At 42.5% G+C, this 18,685-nt stretch overlaps 1 protein-coding gene across 10 annotated transcripts in view; it reads right to left on the reverse strand.

Annotated features, from left to right (window-relative positions):
* DNAH8 (dynein axonemal heavy chain 8) overlaps window positions 1-18,685 on the reverse strand; it is a 582,992-nt gene that overhangs the window by 103,128 nt on the left and 461,179 nt on the right. For all 10 annotated transcript variants that reach the window (XM_056568656.1, XM_056568659.1, XM_056568657.1 and 7 more), the window contains 5 exons: window positions 14,320-14,447; window positions 8,211-8,382; window positions 6,168-6,323; window positions 3,067-3,222; window positions 1,455-1,637 (listed from right to left, as the gene is read on the reverse strand). In XM_056568656.1, the coding sequence (XP_056424631.1) occupies window positions 1,455-1,637; window positions 3,067-3,222; window positions 6,168-6,323; window positions 8,211-8,382; window positions 14,320-14,447 (795 nt within the window). The remainder of the gene's footprint in view (window positions 1-1,454; window positions 1,638-3,066; window positions 3,223-6,167; window positions 6,324-8,210; window positions 8,383-14,319; window positions 14,448-18,685) is intronic.

Here is an 18,685-nt window from a genome sequence, read left to right on the forward strand (position 1 = left end):
TAAGGTATCCCCTCATCACATTAAATAAGTAATTTACATACATTGTAAAAATGCACCACTTCTCCTCTCTGCCATAATGTCCCATTACAGTGACCCCCCCCCCCCCCCCCGACCTACTATGGCCCCGACATACGATCAACCCGACATACGATCATTCCAGCATACGATCATTCTCAGAGGCAGCATCAACATACGATGCTTTTGTATGTCGGGGCCATCGCATACACGTCTATCCGGCAGCGCAGACTGCTTCAGCTGCTGCCGGATAGCCATTTAAGGTGCCCCGCGTGGTCCGGTGGGTGTCACTCACCTGTCCTCGGGGTCTCAGCGCGTCCTCTTCGGGATCCCCTGCATCACCGGCGCTCTCCATCATCATCATCACGTCACCGCGCATGCCGTCCCGTCATCCAAGAGGAGCGGCGTGCGTAGCGACGTGATGACGGCGAAGAAGAGACGCAGCAGAGACGGTCCGGGGACACGGCGGCAGCAATGGAGGGCGACATCCAGGGCAGCGGTGAGTACTGTATAACAGGTGAGTACTGTTTAACCTCCTATACCAGTGGTCTTCAACCTGCAGACCTCCAGATGTTGCAAAACTACAACTCCCAGCATGCCCGGACAGCCATTGGTTGTCCGGGCATGCTGGGAGTTGTAGTTTTGCAACATCTGGAGGTCCGCAGGTTGGAGACCACTGTCCTATACTTTACATTGCACGGATCCCTCAACATATGATGGTTTCAACTAACGATCGTTCATTTGGAACTGATTACCATCGTATGTTGAGGGACCACTGTACTTGTGATGTCACTGTCTTCGTAGCCTATGGGCTAGAGCAGTGGTCTCCCACCTGCGAAGCTCCAGATGTTGCAAAACTACAACTCCCAGCTTGCCCAGACAGCCAACGGCTGTCAGGGCTTGCAGGGAGTTGAAGTTTTGCAACATCTGGAGGTCCGCAGGTTGGAGACCACTGGGCTAGAGTGATGTAAGTACAAGCACAATATGCAAGATGATACTGAAAGGAAGAGTTGATGAGGCACCAGCGAAGCACAGGTATATTTTTGTTAGTGTAGGTAAATTACTTATTTGATGAGATGGTGTGAGAGTGGAGGGGGTGATAATTATTTAAATATAAATGAATTTGGACAAAACATCATCAATGTAACCTCCCATATTTCGTCACCATATGGAGGTGCCCAGCGATCCTACAATGTGATTAGTTCTAAGAATCACATATCGCTCTGCTGATTTTCAGAAGCTCCACCTGGCATCAGTGTATTTATTATCCTGCGCCAGCCCCAGGAGAAGCTGTGGTATCCTTGGACCTTGTAGGTTAACAGAGTCCTGGCGTTACAAAGTGACACGTCTAACCACCCTGAGTCACAAACAGGACCCATACACCCCAGTCAGTAGCACTAGTGTGCCACCACACATGCACACTATTTAGGGTACATTACCTGCTTCTCAGAAAAGAGGACTCTACCCAGCAGCTGGTTTTCCAGTCCTTTTATAGTAACCGTGAAGTCAATGAGTAAGGTTTTTGCATTAATTTCTGGAGTGAAGACAGGATTTGGCAGCTTGGTGGTTATGTAGAGTCTGAACTTGTCAACTACATCAAATTCTTTATCACCAACTTTTACCTAGAAAACACAAAAATAGTGACGCAAGTATTAATTCACATGAACAGGATTAAAGGGGTTGTGCGCTGCCCTGCCTTTTGGAGCTCCGCATGCAGCGTCCGGAAGTTCATTACTCCCGTGTTCGCGGCCGCCGGACATGACGTCATGCCCGGCCCCCTCGTGACGTCACGCTCGCCCCCTCTACCAAAGTCTATGACACGCCCGGTGACCGCGAACACAGAAGCCCGCACACAGCGTTCGGAGTAATGAACTTCCGGATGCTGCGTGCGGAGCTCCGAAAGGCAGGGCAGCGCACAACCCCTTTAATGATCCCATACGGTGAATGGTTTGAACGTAAAAAAAATTAAATAAAGTCCAAAATTGCTACTTTTTTGTCACATTTTATTCCCAAAAATGTTTATAAAAAAATATGAAAAGTTTTATATACACAAATGTGGTATCAATAAAAAGTACAGATCACGGCGCAAAAAATTTGCACTTTTACTGCCGCTTAGACGGAAAATTGAAAAAGTTATAGGTCGTCAAAATAGAGGGATTTTAAACATACTAATTTGGTTAAAAAGTTAGCGATTTTTTTTTTAAGCGGTACAGTAATAGAAAAGTATGTAATCATGGATATCATTTTAATCGTATTGACCTGCTGCATAAAGAAAATATGTCATTTTTACCATAAATTGTTACCATAAATTTGCAAAATTGCGGTTTTCTTTTCAATTTCCCCACAAAAATTGTTTTGTTTGGTTGCGCCATTCATTTTATGGTAAAATGAGTGATGTCATTACAAAGGACAACTGGTTGTGCAAAAAACAAGCCCTAATATTAGTCTGTTGATGAAAAAAAAAAAAACAGTTATGATTTTCAGAAGGCGAGGAGGAAAAAACGAAAACAAAAAATAAAATTGGCCTGGTCCTTAAGGTCAAAATGGGCATGGTCATTAAGGGGTTAAAGAGGTACTCCCTATTCATAGTATGGAGGATAATAAGCTGATCGGTGGGGAAGTCCAACCAAAAATCTTTAGCGGCCCCATAGACAATGAATGATGCAGTGATCATGCATGTGCAGTGCCCTCCATTCAGCCCAGGGACAATTATGCCACTGTTTTCGTGATTGGTGGGAGTCCCAGGGGTCGGACCACCACTGATCAGCTTGTTACTTCCTATCCTAGGGAATAAGTAGTAGTATAAATAGTAGTAGAATAAATAGTAGAGATGGAAATAACCCTTTAAAGCCTATTTAAAGTATATAGGGAAATATACAATGCCCTTTTCTAGTTGGCAAAATTAAAAACACCAGTAAAAACATTTGGGGGGAAAAAAGCAACAAAACAGTTGACATTTAAGAATTTTTTCTTTTTCTTTTAGTGTTTGAGAACAATTTAAAGATAGTATTTATGAAGGAGGACTAAAAAATAAAACATATATACAAAGACCTTTAAGGAGGATCCAGATTTAACAAAGTGCTTTTCTAAAACATTATCCAAGAAGGGATCCAGTTCGTCTCCAATATCTTCGATGAGCAGAGGCCTCCCTAATGACAGACAGGCCTCCAAATGATTGTGGAAACATTTGTGGTTGAGGGAAGTCACCTGGAATACAGGGATATATGGATTATTGTACTGATTTATAGGGTTTCACAAACTTACAGCCGGATGTTTGTACGATTTTGCTGGGAAAGTTGTGCATGTATTGGCCCCCATATGTGGGTGGGACATTATCTGCATTAAAGAACCTCACTTAGATTATTTTATTGTGAAATTAATTGGTGAATTTTCTTGGATGGAAAAAAAGTGTCCCACCTGCACATGCTGATACGGTGTATGAATATATTTAAAGGGATACTCCGGTGGAATTATTATTTTTTTTTTTCAAATAAACTGGTGCCAAAAAGTTAAACAGATTTGTAAATTACTTCTATTTAAAAATCTTAACCCTTCCAGTACTTATCAGCCACTGTATACTACATATATACTACAGAGAAATTTGTGAAGTTCTTTCTAGTCTGACTACAGTGCTCTCTGCTGACACCTCTGTTCTATCAGGAACTGTCCAGAGCAGGAGAGGTTTTCTAAGGGGATTTGCTTCTTATCTGGACTATTACTGACACAGACAGAGGTGTCAGCAGAGAGCACTGTGGTCAGACTGGAAAGAACTTCACAATTTTCTCTGGAGCATACAGCAGCTAAGTACTGGAAGGGTTAAGATTTTTAAATAGAAGTGATTTACAAATCTGTTTAACTTTCTTGCACCAGTTGATTTGAAAACATTTGTTTTCCACTTGTTTCTGCCGGAGTTCCCCTTTAACCTCTTAAGGATGCAGGGCGTACCTGTACGCCCTGCGCCCGGTATAAAATGCGGGGTCACACCGTGAATCCGCGTCATACCGGGTCAGTCCCAGTGGCTAATGACAGCCGGGACCCTGAGCTAATAGCGTGCGGCACCAATCGTAGTGCCGCACGCTATTAACCCTTTAGATGCAGCGTTCAAAGTTGATCGCCGCGTCTAAAATGAAAGTAAAAGCTTCCAGGCAGCTCAGTCAGGCTGATCGGGAACATCGTGGTGAAATCGCGATGTCCCGATCAGCTAGAACGCGAGCGGAGGTCCCCTCACCTGCCTCCGTCGCATCCGATCGGTGATTGATTGCTCCAAGCCTGAAATCCAGGCTTTACCAATCGACAGCCGTTTACACTGATCTTTGCTGTGTCAATGCACGGCAATGATCTGTGTATGAAATCGGTATGTGCAGTGAAATAGCCACCAGGGGGAGCTATAACACTGCAAAAAAAAGTGTAAAAAGTTACTAAAGATCATTTAACACCTTCACTAATAAAAGTAAGAATCACCCCCTTTTCCCATTTAAAAAGAAAAAACTGTGTAAATAAAAATAAACATATGTGGTATCGCCGCGTGCGGAAATGTCGGGAACTATAAAAATATACCATTAATTAAACCGCACAGTCAATGGCGTATGCGTCAAAAAATTCCAAAGACCAAAATAGCGTATTTTTGGTCATTTTTTATATAATGAAAAAATGAATAAAAAGCAATCAAAAAATCCAATCAATATAAACATGGTACAGATAAAAACATCAGATCATGATGCAAAAAATGAGCCCTCATACCGGCCCGTACACGGAAAAATAAAAAAAAAGTTATAGGGGTCAGAAGATGACAATTTTAAACGTATACATTTTCCTGCATGTAGTTCTAATTTTTTTTTTAGAAGTACGACAAAATCAAACCTATATAATTTGGGTATCATCTAACCGTATGGACCTACAGAAAAAAGATAAGGTGTCATTTTTACTGAATAATGCACTATGTAGAAACAGAAGCCCCTAAAAATTACAAAATGGCGTTTTTTCTTCAATTGCGTTGCACAATGAATTTTTTTTCAGCTTCGCCATGGATATTTTGGTAATAAGACTAATGTCATTGCAAAGTGGAATTGGTGGCGCAAAAAATAAGCCATAATATGGAAAGCGTTATGATTTTTAGAAGGTGATGAGGAAAAAATTAAAATGCAAAAAACGGAAACACCCTGCGTCATTAAGGGGTTAACCTGTAAGGCTCCATGCACACTGTGCTCCCGCCATATTTGCCAAATGTAAACAAAGGCTTCCACTAACCTGCCAGAGCCAGAAGACTGTACCCTGAGCCTCTGTTAAGCTGCTATACATTGGTATACTGTTTGACTCTTCAGGAAAATGCAGAAATCTACACTGTCCTATACAAAGGGCCAGAATAAAAAGCATCTAGCGCCGTATAGGAATATTTCATACAGGCAGTATACAACGGCTATATAGCACTTTATGTTGCAGCCTTCTGTTGGGGATATAAGTTCGGAGACAAATGGATCAGACGCAGTGTACACAGAGGTTCCGGCTGCAATAATAATATCGCTTGTACATTCCTAACTATCTGTCCAAAACATGATTTGTGCTGAGGATAATTTCATCACAGTTTTTATGTATTTTTTTTTAACCCAATTATAGAAAACAAGATTTTGAAATGACAGTTTTCTACAGAAATAGTTATGGGAACATTTTCCTAGAACTGGTTATTTGAAAAAAACTGTAATTTCAGGTGACTTTTCAGGATAAGCTGTCGCATGTATCCACTATTTATGGACATTATATACATTTTATACAGTATTTACACCAGTTTTCTTTTCTGCAGGCTCCATCTCTATAAATAAAATACTAGAGCTTTCAGCAGCTTCTCTGTGTCTCAATGTTTCTATCGCACTCTGCACCTCCCTCCTCTTCCCATATCCATACAGTTCTATAGGCAGCAGTAACCTGATCCCTCAGTTATGATTTTAGGAGAGGGAGGAAAGGAGAATGATAAGTTGTGAAGAAGGAATTTTCTCTTGTAAAATATATATTACAACTTTCTTATATTACCTTCTACTATTGATTTATGTTTGTTGAAATGTTAGTGTTCATTTAAAAGCCACAACCTGGGGGAAGACTGAACATATAACAACTATGAACCTATTGCATAGAGACTTCACTGTTATGTAATGAATGACCTGAAGTTCATTGTTTTTCTCCTTGTTCTTTATCCATGTCTTCCCTTGAGACTGCGGGTCAATAAGTAGAGGATATCTTGCAGCCTTAGTGATGATTATACCATTTTGGATAGAAAGATCATCTCCTGGTAAACCCTGCAGGATCCATTCACTCACCTATAAATACAAGGTTTATGACATAAAAATTACTGTCATTACTTATGTTGGGAAGTAAAGCCATAGTTTCTCTATAATGGCAGGCTGTAGCTAAAGGCAGGCTGAACACTGGAAAAGTGTTAAAGGGAAACTGACAGCCTGTTCACTACAAATAACCCAACCAAAAAAGACACCGAACAGTGGCACCGAGACCTATAGCCCTCACAACCATGAGATGGAGATACTCACTTCAGGCAGGAAACCAGATACGACCATACACGGCGGTGCTAGGACAATAAACAGGAATCAATAATATGCAAACTGTAGAAAAGGAAAGGCGTCCTGCACTCACCGTGCAAGATCTGGTTATTCAGCTCCCATCTCGGGCCGCTCCTCCAGTAGAGAAATCAGGACAGCGTGGGGCGCTCAAAGGCGACTGCCGGCGGTTTCATATGAATGCGCTTCGTCCGGCCGGCAGTCGCCTCTGAGAGCCCCACGCTGTCATGATTTCCCTACCGGAGGAGCGGCCCGAGATGGGAGCTGAATAACCAGATCTTACACAGTGAGTGCAGGATGCCTTTCCTTTTCTACAGTTTGGATATCACTACAAATAATGTTCACTTACTTTATTTGGTGTAGTAGTTTCAGAGTTATGCCATTTTTTTCTTCTATTCTTGGCTGCGCCGCTGTGTGTAATGGAGGCAGGAGCCGGCTCGCCAAGCTCCCCTGGCACCTCAATATTTACTGTCCAACCCTCCCCATTGATGAATATGCAAATGTCTTCATTCTCACGTCACTAGGAAGTAAGTGCCTGCCAGGGTGAGTGCTCTGCTTTCTCAAGGAGCAGAGCACTCACCCCCAGCAGTCACTCAGGTCTTAGTGAGGTAAAAGGTGAATACATGTGCATATTCATCATGGGGGCAGGCCGGGGGTAAATATTTAGGAGACAAGTGAGCTCAGCAAGCCGGCTCCCCACGTCCATAGCGTACAGCAGCACAATAAGAATAGTAGACAAAACTGCCATAAACCTGAAACTACTACACTGATTAAAGTAATTGACCACTGTTTTTAATGCTCTTCTCCCGCACTATAACCATGTGGGTTAACAAGCTGTTAGTTTTCCTTTAAGAGGAAATTGGAATCACCCCTTTTTCCCTGAACTATATCAAAAATGTAAAAAATCTAGTATGAAAATCAGCATGTACATTGTGAGAACAGTAAAGGCAGAAGAACGTGGGGTAAAGCTGCTCATAGACAGCAGATTGTCTCATCGATGTGAATGCAGACTCACGTGACTGTATATTATTGCTGTAAATTTCTGATAATATATACACAAACAACCAGATATCGGAGGATCATAAAACAGAATAAAACCTAAAAAGGTTGACTCTGGAGAGACCGGGGAAGGAGTGATAAATGTACAAAATAAATAGATATTACATAGGTGGATCATTTAAGGTCATTGACCACTCACAGAAAAGATCTTCAAATATTCAATGAAAAAAATATCAGCATGGAGGATCAGATTTCAGGGATTGCTGTCTTTATGACAGTGTGGAGATGGGACTCTACTATTCGAACATTGTATCCATCCAATAAATAGTATATGGACAGGATCGAGCAATGAAGAAACATTGCCTCAAACTGTACACAACCCACACAATACATACAACCCACGCAGAGCACTACGGTGTAAGTTTATTATCTAGTGCGTGACATCCTGTCATCTATATGAATAAAATACAGAGGAGAACTGATATCATGTGATGCTGGAGGGAACATACCGTATACAAATATCCTGCTCTGATTCCAGTCCAGAATTCTGGTGTCACACTGCCCCCTGCCTGTCATCAATGGTGTAAACATTTCATACTTTTAGAGATAAACCACATAGTCCTCTCTTCTTACCGTCAGCTGGTCTACTAACACGGACACCACGCTTAGGTTCTCTGACAACGGGATGTTCCTGCTTCGTATTTCCTTTACCCAAATATCCTTTAGTAGGAGATTCCTGAATGCTTCATTAAACGGTCCGCAGTATGACAGGAAGGCGGTTGCTACGAGGACATCGCCAGCGAGGCTAGAAATATAAAGATACAAGGCCATCGGGTGAAGTTCTAAAATGTGACATACAATGTTCAGGGAAGTCTGATACTCTCACTGTGGGTGTAAACAGCGGCCAAAGGTGTCACCTGGTAGAGCTGGAAACTAAAAGCAGCTGCGAGGCCGGTGACATCAGCATCTCAGAAAGTGCGTTTAAAGTATTAAAGCGATTTTTGTTGTACGTATTGTTAAAATAAATGGCCAAAAATCATATACCAAAAAATAAATAAATAAAAAACAATCATTTTTGTCCGTTTTATAAAACATACAGTATGTGCTTAGTGTTTCCCAACCAGTTGGCCTTTAGCTGTTTCATAACTACGACTCCCAGCCACAGGCTACCCGGGCATGCAGAGAGTTGTAGGTTAGGAAACACTGGTCTAGATATAAGATTTTATATAATTTTGAAGGATAGAATTGTATAAATTTGACAAATGCAAAAATCGTAATGTGAATGTAGCAGCAGTGTGAGGGTAACAATGGTGCATCAGCAGCACAAAGCTAGGGCTACACTGTTACATGGCAGCATAGATATAGGTCATGTGACATTACAGTGGGAATAAAACAAGGATTACCCTGCACCAACGACTGGTATTTAGCGGCACCGTTCTACTAGCAATTATACCAGCCAGCAAAATGATAACCAGGCCTATCCATCAGCTGGCATGCTATCAATGCTTAGTATGTTCCATCAAGGGGTCCTGAATGAGTGGTCCAATTGTGGACAGTGGTATTAATTGTCTATATTTTTCACGGTTTATTTATGTCTGCATGAGTTCATCCTACCATGATATGGTATTTCTATTGTTTACCGTATTTTTCGCCGTATAAGACGCACTTTTTCTTACCCAAAACTGGGGGGGAAAAGTTGGTGCGTCTTATACGGCGAATACACACCTATCGCGGCGGTCCCTGCGGCCATCAACGGCCGGGACCCGCGGCTAATACAGGACATCACCGATCGTGGTGATGCCCTGTATTAACCCTTCAGACGCGGCAATCAAAGCTGACCGCCGCGTCTGAAGCGAAAGTGACACTAACCCGGCTGAAATCGCGGCGTCCCGAACAGCTTACAGGACACCGGGAGGGACCTTACCTGCCTCCTCGGTGTCTGATCCGTGCCGGGATCCCTGCATGGCCTGCGCTCTCCTTCGACGTCATCACGTTGTCGTGCACGCCGTCCTGTCATCCAATAGGAGCGGCGTGCGTAGCGACATGATGACGGTGACGGAGAGCGTGGATCCCGGGGCAGAAGACGTCCGGAGCGTTGGGGACACCACGGGGAGGCGGCGACAGGGATGGAGCAACATCCAGGGCAGCGGTGACGGGTCCGGAGCGGCGGGGACACGTGAGCATTACCTCCTATCCAGTGGTCTTCAACCTGCGGACCTTCAGATGTTGCAAAACTACAACTCCCAGCATGTCCGGACAGCCAACGGCTGTCCGGGCATGCTGGGAGTTGTAGTTTTGCAACATCTGGAGGTCCGCAAGTTGAAGATCACTGTTGGGTTCAGAATCTTTTTTTTCTTGATTTTGCACCTTTAAAATTGGGTGCGTCTTATATGCCGGTGCGTCCTATAGGGCGAAAAATACGGTACTAGTTATCCTGTCAAATGTCCCCTAATGAACCTTGCTATGTGTTTTTAGGGGGAAACACATTGGGACAAGGTTGTTGATATGACGGGAATAGGTTTCCCTGGACCATAGCAGTAATTAGGTGTCTACTGGTATTGTCCTCCTTCTCTCTATACCCCGTTATTGGTGGTTTAGTGTTCGGCCTTTCTTTGATCTATTTCTGATTTATTGGTATTATTTTAGCAAAGGTTATATTTTAATATGGAGATGTGGCCGTGTGCTAATGATTTAGGGCCTCTAGTTTAACTGCTCTGTTAAGAGTTGCGAAAAACAAGCCTGGCGAAGGTCGTCCTGTATTTTCTGTTGATCTTTGCCACCAGTTGCTTTCAGTTTCTGTTTTGATCTCTGTGTAGAGATGGTTTTGTCATCTGCTCACATTTAAAATGTAAAAATTATTAAAAGAAAAAAAAAACACTGAGAATTTGAGGTCAATGCTGGCACGTGCGACTTGTGACCAAATATCCTACTGTCTCATGAAAGTCTTGTTGTGGTCTCATCAGACTGGAGGTCCCAACATGACAACATTGTCAATCATTAGGTGTGATATCCCAATGCCATGAACACGTAGCCTAAGGGTGCGTTCACACTGCAGAATGAACGCTGAATTCAGCCTGGCAGCCGCCGTCGGCGGTAGGACCCCACGGCACTGCGCCGTCACCATTGACAGCTATACAGTCCTCGCGGAATTCCGCACAAAGAATGAACATGTTCATTCTCTGTGCTGAACAATTCTAATTTCAATTTCGCGGAAACCCATTCCCATTGATGTAAGTTCACCGCACATAATTCCGCCCGCAGAATTCCGTGGGAATTGCATAGTGTGAACAGACACTTAGGGTTATGTCAGCCACATTTGTGGAATGATTGTGAAAATATCCAAGTGGAAAATTCAGTGGCGCCCGAGTAGTTTCACCTTCACCAGGGCGACTTCATCACTGTTGGTGGCGCTGACATCTTTATTGTTCTGTGGGTCACCAAGGGTTGGAATAAAGGGCAACGGAAACTAAATTCTGATTATCTGTTACCCTAGCATTAATGCAAAAATCAAGTTATAGGAACATTGCTGTATACGCCACAACTTACAATGGCCTCAGGTTACAATATTTTTAATAAACAATTGTCTTTTCTAAACAATTGTAACTGGAAGCCACACAAAACAATGCTACAGACAGTCCAGATTGGTGACTTGTCTAAATGGCAGAAAGATCCAACCAGATAAAACCCCTGTATTATTAATGTACATGCACTTATTTGCTGTCTTATAGTGCCTCTCTAGAGTGTCGCGCAGTACGGTATTGCTCTTCACATGTGCCAGTACTAGCCTCCCCTTGGACACCAGCTGATGGCCATTCCATATTATACCTCCAATGCACTGTGTATACTATAAAGGACCCTGAAGAAGCACCTGCCCTCTATATATAAGTGATTTGACACTTCAAGCAGCTACATCCAGCTGTTATACTATCTAAATTAGTTATCTTGTCATCTTTTTCTGGTTTTCCATAGAGTTTTGGTCTCAGGATTTAATAGTTTCAATTTACAATGTTCATCCTGAAACCAATAATTATTTTGGGAGCCCTGTTTTGCCTTGATATTGATGGACGTATATATGAAGATGAAAGCAGATAGGGCACAGGAGGCACCTGTAATGACCAGTCCGGTCACTATTTATTCCTCATATCTAGCAGCATTATCCTTACAAAGAGTGAACTCCATTTCATTTGGCACAGAGAAGCAATGGATTTGCAGTACAATAATCCAGGGCAAAGCAATATTTAACCTCAGCACAGAAATAACTGACTTATAGGTCCAATAAATATTTATATCCTGATAACAGAGCCTCTGACCCTGCATCTACATATGACCTTATAAGAATACACAGGCGAGTCCGTCAGAGGTGAGCACAGAGGAGCCTTGCATCTGGGGATCCTGAAGTCAAAGGGTAAATTCACATGCAGCAGATTTGTTGCCGACATTTCTGAGTCTGATTTATTCATCTGAGATGTATGTACTTGCTGTTAAAGCAACCTCATCTATATGATCAGAACTGGTTTTCAGTCGCAGAAATTTCTGCAACACATGAACTGCATGTACACATATACGCCATCATTTTATTCACTTGATTTTATGGGATCTAACACTGAAAATTTTAAGGGGTACTCCGCCCCTAGACATCTTATCCCCGATCGCCGGGGTCCCGCTGCTGGGATCTACCATGCAGCACCCACCTTTAGCGGCTTCCAGAACCGCTGGAGGTCCTCAGGCTGAGTCCATCTCGACCACGAGGACAGAGCATAGTGATGTCACAGCCCCGCCGCCGTGTGGCGTCACGCTCCGCCCCCTCAATGCAAGTCTTTTGAAGGGGAGTGACAGCTGTTACGCCCCCTCCCATAGGCTTGCATTGAGGGGGCGGAGCATGATGTCACACGGGGGCGGAGCCGTGACATCACAATACTCCTTCCCCGTGATCGCCAGTAATCAGACCCGGAGCGAACATGCTCCGGGGACTGATTCTAACGGGGTGCGGCGTTGAAGATCACGGGATAGGATAGGGGATAAGATGTCTTAGTGCCGGAGTACCACTTTAACTTAGTTTCTGCAGGCATTCTTATTTTGTTTTCATGTAATTTTTATTACTTTCTTATAAAAGGATCTCTTTTCATGTCCACCAGTAAGTAGACCAGCAAATAGTACCCTTCACATCCACCATCCTGTATTTACCTCTTCTCTGACAGTCCTTCTTCTTATTACTCTTAGAAGGGATTATAGGGAACATTTCACATTAAAATATGCTCCAATTTGCCGGCAGCGGGTTAAAGAGCAGGAGGAGCTGAACAGATACATTTATGGATAGTAAGGAAAATTCCAGGATTACCTTTCCATTTATCCATGTAAATCTCTGCTTATTCTGAACCTTGTGGTCAGTAATCAACAGCTGTTTATAGCTGTGCACATAGAAAGAGATGTCAATCACTAGGTAATGTGGGCGGTCCTACTAAGTGATTGACAGCTATCTGTATATAGGTGTGCTTATAAAGAGATGTCAATCACTAGGTAATGTGGGCGGTCCTACTAAGTGATTGACAGCTATCTGTATATAGGTGTGCTTATAAAGAGATGTCAGTCACTAGGTAATGTGGGCGGTCCTACTAAGTGATTGACAGCTATCTGTATATAGGTGTACTTATAAAGAGATGTCAATCACTAGGTAATGTGGGCGGTCCTACTAAGTGATTGACAGCTATCTGTATATAGGTGTACTTATAAAGAGATGTCAATCACTAGGTAATGTGGGCGGTCCTAATCAGTGATTGACAGCTATCTGTATATAGGTGTGCTTATAAAGAAATGTCAGTCACTAGGTAATGTGGGCGGTCCTACTAAGTGATTGACAGCTATCTGTATATAGGTGTGCTTATAAAAAGAGATGTCAATTACTAAGTAATGTGGGCGGTCCTAATCAGTGATTGACATCTTTGTATAGGAGACAAATAAAACTATATATCAATCTGCTCAGCCCCCCAGCTCTATAACATGATGCTTTTGGATTAGACCGCATTTTTAACGTGACAGGTTCCCTTTAATACACTTAATATTAGAGGAGGTCTGTATGTCCAGTCATAGAGCTGCAGTTTATTTAACAAGCAGCCATAAAGCCTTAAAAGTTACTTCTCCTTTGCTTATTAAAATATTTTCTGTCTCTTTTTTTCTGTATTATGTATGGCTTTATTTTTCTGCCATTTTTATATTAGTAATTTATTTTCTTGTTATAAAAATGAAATAAGCGTTTGTTTTTTATATTTTAATTAACAGCACAACCTGCTGTTAAATCACTTTTTTATTTTTTTATTTTGTCCCCTTTAAATTGTATATGTATCTAGAAGGAGGTGAATGTAATGCCAGGAGCAGGAATGGTCCCCCTCCTCTCATGGGCATTTTCCCAACCTTTCCAGGCACTGGCAAAGCTTTCAATATATCTTATTAGGGAAGACGTTCATCGTCCAGGAGCCTGTGGTTCCCATTTCCCTGCCTGCAGGTTATCTACAAATATCAGTTATTAAAAATTCCATCTAGTGTAAAACAGTAAATACGAGGTGGGATAAATGAGGAGAGATGGGGCTAATTTTACAGTCTCTCTCTAGCTGTGAGATTCGAGAGGGAGCAGCTAAGCATTTTAGGGTGCTATTCATCTAATATACATCCACAGCTGGCTAAGGATATATTGGGATATTTTTTGTAACAATAGGTGCACATTACAGATCAATGAGTGAACATCTACCTGTTCATGTGAGTTTTAAGCACTTCGCTCTGTTCAGTCCACCGAATCTTCTCTCCATTGAGCCCATCTATAAGGGCTGATGCAGCTTCTATTTTCTTTCTGAAAATTTCAACCTCACTGAGGAGATTCTAGGGAATTAAAACATAAACAGAATTTATTATCACTTCTTGCATTTTTCTAAAATTCTTACTGTCATTTAAATAAACTTTTTACATATCGCCCAGACATGTCCAAAGCTTAAATCGGTTGGGATGTCAGTCCTGAAAGCATCTCCGACCATTAGATAAACTGGGGTGAATGGTGGACATAGAAGACTGGGTATAGGAATGGGTATAAACTAGCGCCACTATGAAGTGTGTACTAAGCCAAAAGTGTTCGCTCCTCCTGCACGCCATACCCCTCCACCAGACACTGAGCTAGTCGGTTTGGCTTGGTGTATGCAAGAGACAGACCTCCCTGATTTGCAGTTTATTCTTGTTTTAGTTTGCATTGTCCAAACCTAAAAGATAAAAAAGGGGAAAAACAAAGTCTTCCTGTTATCCCGCTCTCTCAGGGACTAGTCTTCCACCAGCGTTAACCCCTTCTTGCTATAAGATGTATGGGCATTGCCCATGAATTTGGTATTGTCATAATTGTACCGTTCCACAGAATAAAGACAACGTCATTTTTCCTGCACAGAGAATCAGAATGCCATAAAAAAATAAAATAAAAAATTAATCCAGTAGGTAGGCAGCACAAACACAAAGGTAGTAAAGTGATCCCTCAACCTACAATGGCCTCAACATACAATAGTTTCAACATATGATGGTCTTTTCTGGACCATTGTAAGTTGAAACCAGACTCAACATACAATGCTACGGACAATCCAGATCTGTGCAACGTGTCAATGGCCGGAAGAACAACCAATCAGAAGGGGCAATTTACTGGTAAAACACCTGTATTACTGAAGCGTATGCACTGACTGATGTCTGGTAGCGCCCCCTACAGTACAAGGAGGTATTACATGCTCTGTACACTTTACCTGTGCCAGGGTTACCTGCTCCTTTGAACACCAGGTGAGGGCGACTCCATTTAACTTTTTTAGGACATTGCATGTACTGTACAGGACCTTGAAGAAGCTCCTGTCCTCTACATAGACCAGTGTTTCCCAAGCAGGGTGCCCCCAGCTGTTGCAAAACTACAACTCCCAGCATGCCCGGACAGCCTTTGGCTGTCCGGGCATGCTGGGAGTTGTAGTTTTGCAATAGCTGGAGGCTCCCTGCTCGGGAAACACTGACATAGACAGTGATTTACAGCTCCCAGCGGATCTTTCTTTTATATGTAAGGATTTGCTTTATCTATATTAGTTATCTACTTATTTATCTTTAATTCTCACTTTTTCCTATTTTTGGATGACATTTTGGTGGCCTCAGAACCAATTACCAGGTTTCCATAGAGTTCTGGTCTCAACATACAATGGTTTCAACATACAATGGTCGTCCTGGAACCAATTAATATTGTAACTTGAGGGACCACTGTAGTATATAGTCCCAGGGTGCAGGCAAGCAAGTACAGTCCCAGTAGCAGACTGTATAGATAGAGCCAGCCAAAAGAATTCCAGCAGCACATCCGCAAAAAATGTACAGGGTGGGCTATTTATATGGATACACCTTAATGGTTGGTGATAATAACTTCCTGTTTGTGGCACATTAGTATATGTGAGGGGGGAAACTTTTCAAGATGGGTGGTGACCATGGCGGCCATTTTGAATCCAACTTTTGTTTTTCAATAGGAAGAGGGTCATGTGACACATCAAACTTATAGGGAATTTCACAAGAAAAACAATGATGTGCTTGGTTTTAACGTAACTTTATTCTTTCATGAGTTATTTACAAGTTTCTGACCACTTATAAAATGTGTTCAATGTGCTGCCCATTGTGTTGGATTGTCAATGCAACCCTCTTCTCTATATACTACTATATACTACTATATACACCGCAGGAGAAATGCTAGCACAGGCTTCCAGTATCCGTATACACTGCTATATACTACTATATACACCGCAGGAGAAATGCTATCACAGGCTTCCAGTATCCATATACACTGCTATATACTACTATATACACCGCAGGAGAAATGCTAGCACAGGCTTCCAGTATCCGTATACACTGCTATATACTACTATATACACCGCAGGAGAAATGCTAGCACAGGCTTCCAGTATCCGTATACACTGCTATATACTACTATATACACCGCAGGAGAAATACTAGCACAGGCTTCCAGTATCCGTATACACTGCTATATACTACTATATACACCGCAGGAGAAATGCTAGCACAGGCTTCCAGTATCCGTATACACTGCTATATACTACTATATACACCGCAGGAGAAATGCTAGCACAGGCTTCCAGTATCCGTATACACTGCTATATACTACTATATACACTGCAGGAGAAATGCTAGCACAGGCTTCCAGTATCTGTATACACTGCTATATACTACTACATACACCGCAGGAGAAATGCTAGCACAGGCTTCCCGTATCCGTATACACTGCTATATACTACTATATACACCGCAGGAGAGATGCTAGCAGAGGTTTCCAGTATCCGGAGTTTCAGGTGATGCACATCTCGTATCTTCACAGCATAGACAATTGCCTTCAGATGACCCCAAAGATAAAAGTCTAAGGGGGTCAGATCGGGAGACCTTGGGGGCCATTCAACTAGCCCACGACAACCAATCCACTTTCCAGGAAACTGTTCATCTAGGAATGCTCGGACCTGACACCCATAATGTGGTGTCACCATCTTGCTGGAAAAACTCAGGGAACGTGCAGCTTCAGTGCATAAAGAGGGAAACATCATCATGTAGCAATTTCACACATCCTGTGGCCTTGAGGTTTCCATTGATGAAGAATGGCCCCACTATCTTTGTACCCCATATACCACACCGTACCATCATTTTTTGTGTTCCAACAATCTTGGAGGGATCTATCCTATATGGGTTAGTGTCAGACCAATAGCGGTGGTTTTGTTTGTTAACTTCACCATTCACATAAAAGTTTCCTCATCACTGAACAAAATCTTCTGCGTAAACTGAGGCTCCTGTTCCAATTTTTGTTTTGCCCATTCTGCAGCACCTGAAACTACGGAAACTGGAAGCCTGTGCTAGCATTTCTCCTGCGGTTTATATAGTAGTATATAGCAGCGTATACGGATACTGGAAGCCTGTGCTGGCATTTCTCCTGCGGTGTATATAGTAGTATATAGCAGTGTATACGGATACGGGAAGCCTGTGATAGCATTTCTCCTGCGGTGTATATAGTAGTATATAGCAGTGTATACGGACACTGGAAGCCTGTGCTAGCATTTCTCCTGCGGTGTATATAGTAGTATATAGCAGTGTATATGAATACTTGAAGCCTGTGCTAGCATTTCTCCTGCGGTGTATATAGTAGTATATGGCAGTGTATACGGATACTGGAGGCCTGTGCTAGCATTTCTCCTGCGGTGTATATAGTAGTATATAGCAGTGTATACGGATACTGGAAGCCTGTGCTAGTATTTCTCCTGCGGTGTATATAGTAGTATATAGCAGTGTATACGGAGACTGGAAGCCTGTGCTAGCATTTCTCCTGCGGTGTATATAGTAGTATATAGCAGCGTATACGGATACTGGAAGCCTGTGCTGGCATTTCTCCTGCGGTGTATATAGTAGTATATAGCAGTGTATACGGATACGGGAAGCCTGTGCTAGCATTTCTCCTGCGGTGTATATAGTAGTATATGGCAGTGTATACGGATACTGGAGGCCTGTGCTAGCATTTCTCCTGCGGTGTATATAGTAGTATATAGCAGTGTATATGAATACTTGAAGCCTGTGCTAGCATTTCTCCTGCGGTGTATATATTAGTATATGGCAGTGTATACGGATACTGGAGGCCTGTGCTAGCATTTCTCCTGCGGTGTATATAGTAGTATATAGCAGTGTATACGGATACTGGAAGCCTGTGCTAGCATTTCTCCTGCGGTGTATATAGTAGTATATAGCAGTGTATACGGACACTGGAAGCCTGTGCTAGCATTCCTCCTGCGGTGTATATAGTAGTATATAGCAGTGCATATGAATACTGGAAGCCTGTGCTAGCATTTTTCCTGCGGTGTATATAGTAGTATATAGCAATGTATACGGATACTGGAAGCCTGTGCTAGCATTTCTCCTGCGGTGTATATAGTAGTATATAGAGAAGAGGGTTGCATTGACAATCCAACACAATGGGCAGCACATTGAACACATTTTATAAGTGGTCAGAAACTTGTAAATAACCCATGAAAGAATAAAGTTACGTTAAAACCAAGCACATCATTGTTTTTCTTGTG

The sequence above is a fragment of the Hyla sarda genome, chromosome 3 (assembly GCF_029499605.1).
Source record: "Hyla sarda isolate aHylSar1 chromosome 3, aHylSar1.hap1, whole genome shotgun sequence".
Classification (NCBI taxonomy): domain Eukaryota; kingdom Metazoa; phylum Chordata; class Amphibia; order Anura; family Hylidae; genus Hyla; species Hyla sarda.